The 13,793-nt window shown below is 41.2% G+C and overlaps 1 protein-coding gene across 8 annotated transcripts in view; it reads left to right on the top strand.

Annotated features, from left to right (window-relative positions):
* nlgn1 (neuroligin 1) overlaps positions 1 to 13,793 on the top strand; it is a 255,515-nt gene that overhangs the window by 51,400 nt on the left and 190,322 nt on the right. Inside the window, exon 5 of one of the 8 annotated variants that reach the window (XM_041040040.1) lies at positions 3,944 to 3,967. The exons of 5 other annotated variants lie outside the window; for them this stretch is intronic. In XM_041040040.1, the coding sequence (XP_040895974.1) occupies positions 3,944 to 3,967 (24 nt within the window). Of the gene's footprint in view, positions 1 to 3,943; positions 3,968 to 7,589; positions 7,613 to 12,523; positions 12,538 to 13,793 lie in introns of all 8 variants that reach the window. 2 more of the 8 variants (XM_041040038.1, XM_041040041.1) reach the window with 2 other exon arrangements.

Here is a 13,793-nt window from a genome sequence, read left to right as displayed (position 1 = left end):
AGACATCTTTTTGTTTCCAGTTTCCTGCTGATAGTCAGCGTTGTTTTTCTTTAACCATGATGATAATCATTTCCTACCAATGGCCTCCAGTTCCAACCCACTGCAGCTGATTTACTTAAATCATGGATGTGTTGTGAACAGTGGCACCGATCTTTGGCACAACCTCATGTATTTTGCGAGCTCAGTTGTGGGTGCACTTCAGTCTGGGTTTGAATGTACAATAGTTTGCCTTGAAATGTGATATCTTTTGAGTATTTGTTCAGTTATTTGTTTTTTTGGCACCTTGCAATGCTGTTTGGTACCAACTTGCTCTCAGGATAAAAGCTTAGCTTGTGATCAGCCTTTCAGCGTCTGCTGCAGCTGGTTGCTTCATGATAGTAACATTTCAGACTTTGCTTATGTCACTGTGGTTAAGAAAGAGAGAGAGGGAGGGACAGAGTATCAGACTAGTAATGCTGGTTATCCTTGCAGTTCTCAAGCTTAACGTATGATCTTCAGATAGAGTGTGGGCTGACTGAGATGGCTTCCATGGCAACAGCAAAATTACCTGTAGGACAATGCGTGTGTGTGTGTGTGTGTGTGTGTGTGTGTGTGTGTGTGTGTGTGTGTGTGTGTGTGTGTGTGTGTGTGTGTGTGTGTGTGTGTGTGTGTGTGTGTGTGTGTCAGGGAGTGAGTAATGAGATGTTCAGATCTGTCAGGGATTCACACACACCTCCATTTCTCCCGCCCTCCCTTAATTCTTATCCAGTCCATTTATTTGCTCTGTTTAATAATAATAACAATAACAATAATAATAATAATAATAACGGTGCTGTCAAAGTTGTTGTCAGTACATTGAACAATCTAAATATCACAGAAAAAAATATATACATATATAAGGAAATTATATTTCTATCATTCAGTACAGACGAAATAAAGCATACAGGAATGTGACATTAATTACAGCCATCAACACATCCTGAGCAATTAAGACAATGCTGGTGTCTTACGAGGTCTGCAGTTGTCTTTATTGTAAGTTTAAAATATATTTGAACTTCTTAAATGTCTTATTTTGTCATTGTAAAACACCTACCTGCTATTTAACTGACACAGGATTGAGTTACACTGTGTGTCATATAAACTGTGGGGATAGAGGTCTCTGAACAATTACTTTTCTGGTGTCATTTTCCAGATCTTTATGAGCTGTGTTCAGAAACAGCCTGAGTTAGTTCATCTAAGCGAGTCTTTAATTCATTTCCAGGCTGCATTAAAGGTAGCTCTGGCGTGCTTAAATGTGACTTTCGAAAAACCAGCTGCGGATACCCTGAAAGCCTTACCACAGATCCGCCTCTCCCTTTGTGTGATTGTCTAATGTTGCTCTGTGTTGAGACATAAAGCAAATAGATTACTTTTTAGCAGCTGCCCAGACGGGGGCCCACATAATTACAGTTTTAGATGAAATCCTTGAATGAGGAACATTGAAATGTTTTAGTGTAAATTGCTCCTTTGCTGCTGACGGGTACGGTGAGGGCGATTTCTGCCATGACAACCACAGCAGCCCCAGTGCAGGATTTTTGATGCGGCTACAGCTGTGGTGCTACTGCAGGCTAGCTACAGAATGAGTCATTTTGGTAGCACAAGCATATATAGAATTTGAATGCTGTAGACAGTAAACGTATTTAGCTGATATCTGCTGTGACAACTGCTGCAGTGATTATGTAGCATAGATGCAGGAGCAGTGTTGGAATAGTTACTATCCCTGGGTGGATGTGGTTGCTAGCTCTGCGCCTCCTGAATCATTCAGAAGGAGCTGGACTGGGATTATGGATATTTATTATTCCAGGCACATAATAAGCTGGTGTCAGGGGTCCACAATTTCTGCTTGCGCTCCTCCACCCACTATAATGCACATTACTGTCAGTGTGTGTGTGCAATTCTAATGTTATTATAGCATCTTTCACAGTATTCTGATGGTATAAGATTTTGTTTGTTGAAAAATGAGACAACCTTGCGTCATTCTCAGTGTTCCAGTTATCCAGTTATGCCACATTCACATCATATGGGATGGTAGAGATGGGAAAGATTTCACAACAACTGAGGGTTAACAGTATACAATATTCAACATAACACAATATTCATTAAACCGTTGTTTGATTACATTAAACAGTGGACTTTGGCTGACGCTGGTCATCCACGTTTGCTTGATTTTCAGGTGCTTCCTTGTGATGAAGAGCCATGATCAGAGCTCTCAGAAAAGTCCTAGTTTCCCAGTTATAATTACAAGTTGGATGCTGACGTGAAGGCTTTCACTGTTTGAAAACTTGTAATTATGATAATGCCCATAGGACATGAACATGGCATGAGATCCATGGAGGAGTAAGATGGGACAGCAGTGAGCACTGCTGTTTTTCTACTGTATTTTTATTACAACCACTGGGGGCGGCAGAGTTGTCTTTTTCTAAATACAATTAAATCTCATTTAAAAGCCAGTACTCAAATAATTGCAGTCTAAAATAATTTCTTTATTTTGCTCATGGCCAGTACGAACAAAATGAATACTGAGCGGTACTGTTGTTTGAAATGCCCATCTCTAATTCATAGCAGCTTAATGCTATTCAGGGGGAAAAAGAGTAGACTGATGGAATTAGTGCTGTGGGAATGGACATTAGTGAATTTATCAGGACGAAAGGTAAACATGGAGCAAGTTTTGAGTTTGCATTGACTGGGGAGCTGGGGAAATTAGCATTAACCGCTCCCCAGTTAATACCGCTCCCTGGTATTAACTGGGGAGCTGGGGAAACAAAAGGCCTGTCTCTGTTATAAGGCTAACCCAAATAAAAGCCTGTCTGTCTCTTCCACTGAGTTAAATAAAGCCCTGCGCCCTATTTGAGAATTTACAACACTTTACATAGTGACTTTAAAGCTGCAACTGGTCAGTATTTTTATACTGTCAATGGACTGAATTGCTATGCTTAAAGTGAAAGGTCACGTGAAGCCACAGTAAATTATCACCCTGGTCTTGATTTCTGCCAAGAGTTTTTTTTTTTTTTCTTTTTTATTTGCATCTTTTTAGCTGATTGATGCTTTTGGTTTTATATGGTCCAAGAAGTTTACCGTTCTGACTCTGTGTCAGTGGTATCATCAGCTGCTGTTTGCCCTGAAAACACTCTGATTACCCCCCAGTATGCTGCTGCTCAGCACCAAAAGCAGCAGCGGAACATTTAGCAGCTAAAGAGGCAGACACTTCTCTCAGGAGCTGGGGGAGAGCAAAAACAGAGCTAAAAGGAGAGTAAATATTGGAAGTGTATTTGTCAGGTGGCCAGAAACATGGCTCCAGATGAATGTCAATGTTACTCTGCTGGACCTGTAAATAAGCAGCAATTTGCCAAGGAAATAAGAAAAACATATAGTGAGCTTATGATTAATAAAAGCCCTTATTTCTACTATTTCTATGTGCATATTTAACTTGCATTTACATGTATTATTTTCTTCCTGTATTTGAGAAGAAAATGAATCACATTGTAGTTTTCAGTGTTTTCCTCTGCTGCTACCACTTCACAGTGTAGTTAAACTTCCACTAACAACTGTACAGAAGAGGTGACTCTCTACCAACAGTCGTGTGTTTGTACGCCTGTGACAGTTCACGTCTCTTAAACAAGGCTCAAGTCACTTGGGACACCCGTACTCGACACACAGCCGTACACAGATGCAACAGAGATCAATGGAGCCGGAGAGGCTTGCAGTCGATGTGTAGTGCGGTGTATTCTGCAACGATTTCCTGCCGACGTTTTAATGTATCTATAGGACAGGTCGATGAGCACGCCGGGAAGAATTCTATATTTCTGCCTGATGAACTACTTAATCATCCCGGGGATGGTTGGCTGAGTGAGAAAAATCCATATCCATTTTACCTTTTGTCTTTCATTGGCCACTGACTCACAGGTCATCAAAAAATAAGACAGAGGAGTGAGGGTTGGGAGCGGAGATGGTGGGTGAGAAAGTATAGCTCAACACAGACGAGAGAATTAGTTGTTGATCATAATTTACCAATAAGAAAAGTTACACAGGGCTGTAACTCTAAACCGCACGACACTCACACCCATTTATTTTGTGACACTGAGACTTGTTTAAAGGTGTAAAAGGATTTAATGGGACTTGTACAGAATAAAAAATACATCTCTGACTCTCTTATCCTCTCAAGTCATCTGGTAACAGTCTGCTAAAAGTTCCCAAACTAAACATGAAAAAGCAGCATTTCCAAAAATCCTAAATATGTGACTCGTCCAAACTCTGACTTCCTTTAACTCCAGGTTAAAAGCTTTTCTGTTCTCCACCACCATTTACTGCTGTAAGACCAGAAAAAGAAAAATGGATCAGTATCGTATGATGTAACATAATACCTTTGCAACAATATACAATTTATCTTGTTATAATGGATAAAAGCTGTTGCATCCAGGATGGGTGGTCTATTGCAATGTGCGATTTCTCCCTATTTGCTCAACAGCAGGAGGGTCTACACACCTGGACGTTGGATCACAGCATACACAGCTGAGATGTAGCTAAGATGGTGTAGCTTGGGGGATTTGTCCCAGTACTCACAATTGCCAATCCGACTCTGATGCTGCCCTGTGCATTTTAAAATCCTTCTTGTAGCCTTCACATGGTTATCACAATCATCCACCCCACAGCGGATTACTGAGCCTGTCTACCTCTTCTTCAGTGTTGTCTTCACCATCAAGAATCATGAAAACTTGTAGGACAGAAGACAAGCAGAACAATCAGTCTTGCGGTCTCTCTGTGATACCTCTGCAGCAGCAGGAGGAGCCTCAAAGTGTTTTTCAGGACGTGCATGTCAGCTACAGCATAACCGGCGGTGTAGGCTACATCTAGAAATACAGCTTTACATTCATGTTTTTAACATTAAGTTTGCCCAGAGGACATGCGTCATCAAATTAATGGTAGTAGCTTTCCAGGAAGAAGCAGGCCTGTGTCCATGTGGCCTTTCAAAAACCTGTGATTTGTCAAAAACCTTAGCTATGATTGATCAGTAATGGTTCAATTGTTATGTTCTCTCTGGCAATGCAACTTTAATTACTCGCATGTATTTTGAACTAGTAAAGTGGTAGAATTACTGATGTTTCATGACTAATGACTCTACAATTACAGCCCAATACACAGATGAAGGAAAGAACAGGAAATGGAAGAGTGAAACAGACAGAGAAAGGCTGATTGGCTGTAAATACCTGTGCATTATCTTTTGTCGTCTATTAGCATTTCTGTGGTAACTCACTTATAAAAGGAGGATATGCATCATCAAATTAATGGTAGTAGCTTTCCAGGAAGAAGCAGGCGTGTGTCCATGTGGCCTTTCAAAAACAGCAGGAGGGTCTACACACCTGGACGTTGGATCACAGCATACTCAGCTGAGATGTAGCTAAGATGGTGTAGCTTGGGGGATTTGTCCCAGTACTCACAATTGCCAATCCGACTCTGATGCTGCCCTGTGCGTTTTAAAATCCTTCTTGTAGCCTTCACATACTTATCACAATCATCCACCCCACAGCGGATCACTGAGCCTGTCTACCTCTTCTTCAGTGTTGTCTTCACCATCAAGAATCATGAAAACTTGTAGGACAGAAGACAAGCAGAACAATCAGTCTTGCGGTCTCTCTGTGATACCTCTGCAGCAGCAGGAGGAGCCTCAAAGTGTTTTTCAGGACGTGCATGTCAGCTACAGCATAACCGGCGGTGTAGGCTACATCTAGAAATACAGCTTTACATTCATGTTTTTAACATTAAGTTTGCCCAGAGGATATGCGTCATCAACTTAATGGTAGTAGTTTTCCAGGTAGAAGCAGGCCTGTGTCCATGTGGCCTTTCAAAAACCTGTGATTTGTCAAAAACCTTAGCTATGATTGATCAGTAATGGTTCAATTGTTATGCTCTCTCTGGCAATGCAACTTTAATTACTCGCATGTATTTTGAACTAGTAAAGTGGTAGAATTACTGATGTTTCATGACTAATGACTCTACAATTACAGCCCAATACACAGATGAAGGAAAGAACAGGAAATGGAAGAGTGAAACAGACAGAGAAAGGCTGATTGGCTGTAAATACCTGTGCATTATCTTTTGTCGTCTATTAGCATTTCTGTGGTAACTCACTTATAAAAGGAGGATATGCATCATCAAATTAATGGTAGTAGTTTTCCAGGTAGAAGCAGGCGTGTGTCCATGTGGCCTTTCAAAAACCTGTGATTTGTCAAAAACCTCAGCTATGATTTTGAGCCTATATGGACTCCCCAAAGTCCATAAGGAAGGGACACCACTCAGACCTATTGTTAGCAGCATCAATTCAGTAACCTACAATATTGCTAAGCATGTAGCCAACATCTTAACCCCCCTGGTTGGAAACACACCACATCATGTTCACAACTCATTAGACTTTGTGAACAAAACCAAAGGTTTGAAAATGGCACAAGAAGAAACCATGGTGTCATATGATGTGACCTCCTTATTCACTTGCATTCCGACCAAGGAGGCGGTGGAAACAGTGAGGAATCACCTGAAACAAGATAACACACTACAAGACAGAACCAATCTCACACCAGACCAGATCTGCCAGTTACTGGATTTGTGCCTCAACACCACATATTTCCAGTTTAACAGCAAATTTTACAGACAAAAACACGGCTGTGCTATGGGCTCACCAGTGTCCCCCATTGTGGCTAATCTATACATGGAAATGGTAGAACAAAAGGCCCTCAACTCATTCAAAGGTACACCTCCAAGTCACTGGTTTAGGTATGTGGATGACACATGGGTAAAGATCAAAACCCAAGATTTACAAGCTTTCACTGAACACATCAACTCTGTGGACAAAAACATCAAATTCACAAAAGAAGATGTCAAAGATAACCACCTACCATTCCTGGACTGTGACGTTCACCTTACTGAGGACAGGAGCCTCCACATTGGGGTATACAGGAAACCCACACACACCGATCAATACCTACTTTTTGACTCACATCATCCACTGGAGCACAAACTGGGAGTTATCAGAACCTTGCAACACAGGGCTGACAACATACCAACCTCCACTCGGGCCCAAGCAGAAGAACATAAGCATATAAAGGGAGCTCTGAAAACTTGTGGCTATCCGAGTTGGTCGTTTGGCAAAACAACACGCTCCAGAAAGAATACCAACAGGGAGGATGCTGAGAATATGGAAGATAAACGCAAAAACATTGTCATTCCATACGTGTCTGGGGTCTCAGAGAAACTCAGGAGGATTTTTAACAAACATCAAATTCCTGTATGTTTCAAACCCAGCAACACTCTCAGACAGAAACTGGTACACCCCAAAGACAAGATACCACACAATCATAAAAGCAACCTAATATATGCGGTCAAATGCAGTGAGGAATGCAAGGACCTATATATTGGGGAAACTAAACAACCTTTGAACAAACGCATGGCCCAACACAGAAGGGCTAACTCCTCGGGTCCAGTCTCAGCTGTCTACTCACATCTAAAGGAAAAAGCACACTCCTTTGAAGACAGCAATGTCAAAATCCTGGACAGGGAGGACAGATGGTTTGAGAGAGGAGTCAAAGAAGCCATCTATGTGAAAGTGGAAAAACCATCACTAAACAGAGGAGGGGGTCTGCGACACCACCTATCCCCCATTTACAATGTAGCCCTTTCATGTGTACCCAGGAGAGTAAACAACTTAACCTCTGACGACTCTCAACGAGCGTCATCCACCAGGGACTCACTTGACCCTAACGACTGTCGTTCACATGAGACACAAACTAGGTCACATGAGCCTGACGACTGTCGTTCACTGGGGACCACAACAATGGTCAGGTGAAACCAGTACTTTCACAGGTACTTTGGTGGTCCCACCCACAACAGGTTAAATACCTGGGTCTTACTCCACTTTCTTGGTCAGACTAGTGCGGACTAGATAGACCGATGCGTATGAACTGATGAAGCCCCTTGGATAAGAGGCGAAACGTCTTCCCAGACAAACATATGTCCAGTTGCCTTCGATTCAATTTCAAAGAGAGAACTATGACCTGGATGAATGAGAACATTCACAGACACTCAGCTATGATTGATCAGTAATGGTTCAATTGTTATGTTCTCTCTGGCAATGCAACTTTAATTACTCGCATGTATTTTGAACTAGTAAAGTGGTAGAATTACTGATGTTTCATGACTAATGACTCTACAATTACAGCCCAATACACAGATGAAGGAAAGAACAGGAAATGGAAGAGTGAAACAGACAGAGAAAGGCTGATTGGCTGTAAATACCTGTGCATTATCTTTTGTCGTCTATTAGCATTTCTGTGGTAACTCACTTATAAAAGGAGGATATGCATCATCAAATTAATGGTAGTAGTTTTCCAGGAAGAAGCAGGCGTGTGTCCATGTGGCCTTTCAAAAACAGCAGGAGGGTCTACACACCTGGACGTTGGATCACAGCATACTCAGCTGAGATGTAGCTAAGATGGTGTAGCTTGGGGGATTTGTCCCAGTACTCACAATTGCCAATCCGACTCTGATGCTGCCCTGTGCGTTTTAAAATCCTTCTTGTAGCCTTCACATACTTATCACAATCATCCACCCCACAGCGGATCACTGAGCCTGTCTACCTCTTCTTCAGTGTTGTCTTCACCATCAAGAATCATGAAAACTTGTAGGACAGAAGACAAGCAGAACAATCAGTCTTGCGGTCTCTCTGTGATACCTCTGCAGCAGCAGGAGGAGCCTCAAAGTGTTTTTCAGGACGTGCATGTCAGCTACAGCATAACCGGCGGTGTAGGCTACATCTAGAAATACAGCTTTACATTCATGTTTTTAACATTAAGTTTGCCCAGAGGATATGCGTCATCAACTTAATGGTAGTAGTTTTCCAGGTAGAAGCAGGCGTGTGTCCATGTGGCCTTTCAAAAACCTGTGATTTGTCAAAAACCTTAGCTATGATTGATCAGTAATGGTTCAATTGTTATGTTCTCTCTGGCAATGCAACTTTAATTACTCGCATGTATTTTGAACTAGTAAAGTGGTAGAATTACTGATGTTTCATGACTAATGACTCTACAATTACAGCCCAATACACAGATGAAGGAAAGAACAGGAAATGGAAGAGTGAAACAGACAGAGAAAGGCTGATCGGCTGTAAATACCTGTGCATTATCTTTTGTCGTCTATTAGCATTTCTGTGGTAACTCACCTATAAAAGGAGGATATGCATCATCAAATTAATGGTAGTAGTTTTCCAGGAAGAAGCAGGCATGTGTCCATGTGGCCTTTCAAAAACAGCAGGAGGGTCTACACACCTGGACGTTGGATCACAGCATACTCAGCTGAGATGTAGCTAAGATGGTGTAGCTTGGTGGATTTGTCCCAGTACTCACAATTGCCAATCCGACTCTGATGCTGCCCTGTGCATTTTAAAATCCTTCTTGTAGCCTTCACATACTTATCACAATCATCCACCCCACAGCGGATCACTGAGCCTGTCCACCTCTTCTTCAGTGTTGTCTTCACCATCAAGAATCATGAAAACTTGTAGGACAGAAGACAAGCAGAACAATCAGTCTTGCGGTCTCTCTGTGGTACCTCTGCAGCAGCAGGAGGAGCCTCAAAGTGTTTTTCAGGACGTGCATGTCAGCTACAGCATAACCGGCGGTGTAGGCTACATCTAGAAATACAGCTTTACATTCATGTTTTTAACATTAAGTTTGCCCAGAGGATATGCGTCATCAACTTAATGGTAGTAGTAGAAGCAGGCCTGTGTCCATGTGGCCTTTCATAAACCTCAGCTATGATTAATCAGTAATGGTTCAAAGTCATCATGCTGTCACTGATAATTAAGCCTTAACTATCCACATGTATTTTGAACTAGTAAAGTGGTAGAATTACTGAAGTTTTCATTGTTTGGGGAAAAAAAAAAGCATAGCTTCATAAATGACTCTACAATTACAGCCCGATACATAGGTGAAGGAAAGAACAGGAAAGGGAAGCGTGAAACAGACAGAGAAAGGATGATTGGCTGTAAATACCTGTGCTCTATCTTTTGTCGCTAAAAAGGGTTTCTGTGGGTAATTTGCTTACCTATAGAAGGAGGATATGCATTATCAAATTAATGGTAGTAGTTTTCCAGGTAGAAGCAGGCCTGTGTCCATGTGCCCTTTCAAAAACCTCAGCTATTATTAATCAGTAATGGTTCAAAATCATCATGCTGTCTCTGGTAATTAAGCCTTAACTATCCACATGTATTTTGAACTAGTAAAGTGGTAGAATTACTGAAGTTTTCATTGTTTGGGGAAAAAAAAAAAAAAAAGCATAGCTTCATAACTTTACAGTTACAGCCCGATACATAGGTGAAGGAAAGAACAGGAAAGGGAAGCGTGAAACAGACAGAGAAAAAGGATGATTGGCTGTAAATACCTGTGCTTTATCTTTTGTCTCTAATTAGGGTTTCTGTGGGTAATTTGCTTACCTATAAAGCCACCTTTTGGAAGCTGGACGGGAACCTTGCATTTTGAAGGCCACAGATTTCTCAGAAGTGGCTCTTTTTGTGTGGACTAAAACAAACAAAAAAGACAGACACATCCAGCAAAGCCTTCCATTAAGTGAAGTACTGCCATTGTCTGCTGTAACGCCACTTTGTCACTCTCTGCCTCTCCCTGTAATCCCCCTTGCTTCACTCTACCATGCTCTTTTTCACTCCCTCACCTTCGCACCGTCGCTACCTTGCTCTCTGGCTTGTTTTTTTTTTTTTTTTTTTTTTACCCACCTCACTTTCTTTATCATTCTGTCTCGCTTCCTCTCTGTCACTTTCTCACTCACACACCTCTCAGTCTTGCCTTTCTGTGCCAATTGTCTTTTTATCTGTCTCGACAGAGTTTGCCTGTTCGGGGACCATTCAGAGTACATATTGGTAAAGAGGCAAGACAAACACCAAACTGCCTGGAAATGGAGCTGGCAGGGGAATGAGTGTCATAGTTATTTTACTGTTTTGTACTCCTCATGCTCTCATTCTAACACGCTTTTTCTCTTTATCTTTGCCTCTCACACAAAATACACATTGTGTGTGGGGGTTTGATAGCAGGGGGACTTGAAGGAGCCTTGTTCCACCAGGGGGAAAAAAAAGGCTGTTTTGTAGGTGAATGTAAACAGGAGTGACTGTGACTGACCGACCAAACAGCATTTTCTCAACCTTTTCTGACGTCATTTTGTTAATTGAAATGTCTTTTCTCTGTTGTTTAATTTTCCGTTACATTTACTGCCTCTAGCACATATATACACCTTTTTTTTTCATTTATATACTTACATACTTTGTTAAATTTGATAATTGATTGTCTCTTAAATACAGACACTTCATTTGTCTGATAGATGAAGATATTTGTTACTTAACAGAGAGAAAAATATGAAGCCTTGCTATCGATTTATTTACCCAACAAAACATGGTGAAAATAGCTCCACCTGGACTTACTATGATATTGAAATGTTAATCATTTGTGTCAATAATGTGCCACTCAAAAAGAGCCCAAAGGCTGTGTTGATGCTAATACCTCTGGGCTGAAGTAAAATTTCAATTGATTGGTTTTTTTCCACATGTGACCCAGCACTGTTTAGATCATCCAGGTCTACATTAGTGCATTAAGCATTAATTAAAACGACAGGGTCAAAGTTGTCCATTAGTTGTTGGTTAGTGCTGCATCTAAATGTTGTGGTAGCTTGATGATTGACTGAAATGAAGAGTCTTTTACTTGTTTTAATTTTAGCTTTGGGTACAAGATCATACTTAATACATTTCATTTGTGCGTGCTTTGAACAGGCTTCTGATAATGATCATTCAGATGATGACAGAAATCAGATTTGAAATATCGTGCTCGCTTAACATCCAGACTTTTCAGCTTTTGGTTACAAACAGTTAAAAACAGAAAACATGGATTTAATGGAGTCAGCTTAATGAAGTGCTGTACAAAGTAAATTTACATATAATTAGAAAGTTGCACTACAAAAAACAACTTTAACTTTACCCCAACGTCTACTTACAACACAAGACAGATTTTATTTCTATTTTTAAATATTATATTCAATCCTTTCTTCACCACAACAATGTTGGAACAGCCATTGAGTGGACCTTGAGATACTGTTCTTATTACTTTGATTATTTTTTGATTAAACACATATTTGTTGCTAATGGTTGTTTAGTATTTAAATGACTTGTATTAGCCAGTAGGAATTCCTGGTGGAGTTCCTAGCAAGTAGTCTGTAATTTTAAAGGAGATTATATTTTTTAGAGTGTTATTTGATTGATTTGGGATTGTTGCTTTAAGTGGCTGTGCTCATTGAGCCACGGACCAGTTTAAAAGGAGGAGGAGATCAATTAGCCAAGCCTTACTGCTGACGCTATTGACTGATATGCAAACAGAGGGCATTGATCGGGCTTTGGGCTGCGCTGTAGCATTTTCTACCTGAACCGCAATCACCAACCATTAGTCACAGAGAGGTGAGCCAGTGGCAGCCAGGAAGGTGGAAACTGGATTAGATGTTGCTGATATTTATCTTGGATTAACCATCGGATCCCTTTAGTGTGGTCCAGGTCTTACATGATGTACATGCAGGGTCCTGCTTGACCACGGCTTGTCTCTGGCTTCAGGGAGCTGCTAACGTACCTAAGGGAAGTTCATTAGAATGGTCTCTAAAGGGGGACGATTGTATCATGATGGTCTCCATGCTGTCTCCTCAGAGACAAGCACTAATTTCTTGTGGGGCAAAAAATATACACTTGCCATGGTAATAGATGTAAAGGTACTTAACATTGATACATTGTGTCACAGTCTGAGGACTGTTGGGGAGATGGTCCTTCGCTGCTGTGTCCAAAGATAGATGAGCAAGATCTGTTGTTCAGCCAGTGCACCTGTAATTACACAGAGGAATTATAGCTGCACAATAAAATTACTGACTGAATAATAAGCCGAAATCACTTAGATTCGTTTCACAGGTGCCAACTGGGTATGGCACGTAGTTTTCTGAAAGCCTTTGGCACTGGACACATTACTTGGGATAAAATGTCTTTAGAAAATGTCCATGAGTGTGAGCAGATAAGGAGTGACAGGACTAGTAAATACACTTCTATAATTAAAGGCCTCTACATGGTCCACCCACGTAAATGTTATTTCTTATTCTGCCTCATTCTGTCTTGTCAGGACGCAGTGGGTGTGCACATTCTATGGAGATTGATATCTCCCCCTCTCTCTCTCCTGTTAGCTTTGTCGCACACATTATGTGTATATGCCGTGTGTGGTTTCGTGGTAGGGTAGTAACATCTAGTCCCACGCAGGATTTGTCTTTCTTATCAAAATCACGGGGTCAGAGGATTGACAGATTTATTGAAATGTTCAGATTTCTGTAAAAACTCTGTTCGACAGCACTGCTTTGGATTGTTTCTCCTTCCTTTACCCTTCAGCAGTCTGTAAAAACTTCTGCCTGAATTCTCTCGGCCTGTGCAGTCGATTACACAGCAGCTCTTAACCATTTGAGCAGAGTTTCCCATGGATTTCCATGCAAATGCATCAATGGCAGATGCTGACTTCTACATGTTTGCCACTCAGGGGGCAGCACTCAGTTGCCAGTTTATTAAATAGACATGGGGTGTGCTTGTGTACTAATGGGTAATATGTACAGTTTACTATGTAATACATCTCCCCCAGTTTGATGCTGGCATGTTTTTTCCTGCCTGTAGAAATGCTTTCAGCTGTCCAGGGAAGACGAAAATATCTTACAAA

This window comes from Toxotes jaculatrix, chromosome 6, assembly GCF_017976425.1.
Source record: "Toxotes jaculatrix isolate fToxJac2 chromosome 6, fToxJac2.pri, whole genome shotgun sequence".
In the NCBI taxonomy this organism is placed as follows: domain Eukaryota; kingdom Metazoa; phylum Chordata; class Actinopteri; family Toxotidae; genus Toxotes; species Toxotes jaculatrix.
Note: the sequence above shows the minus strand (reverse complement) of the source record. Positions and strands in the feature narration are given on the sequence as shown.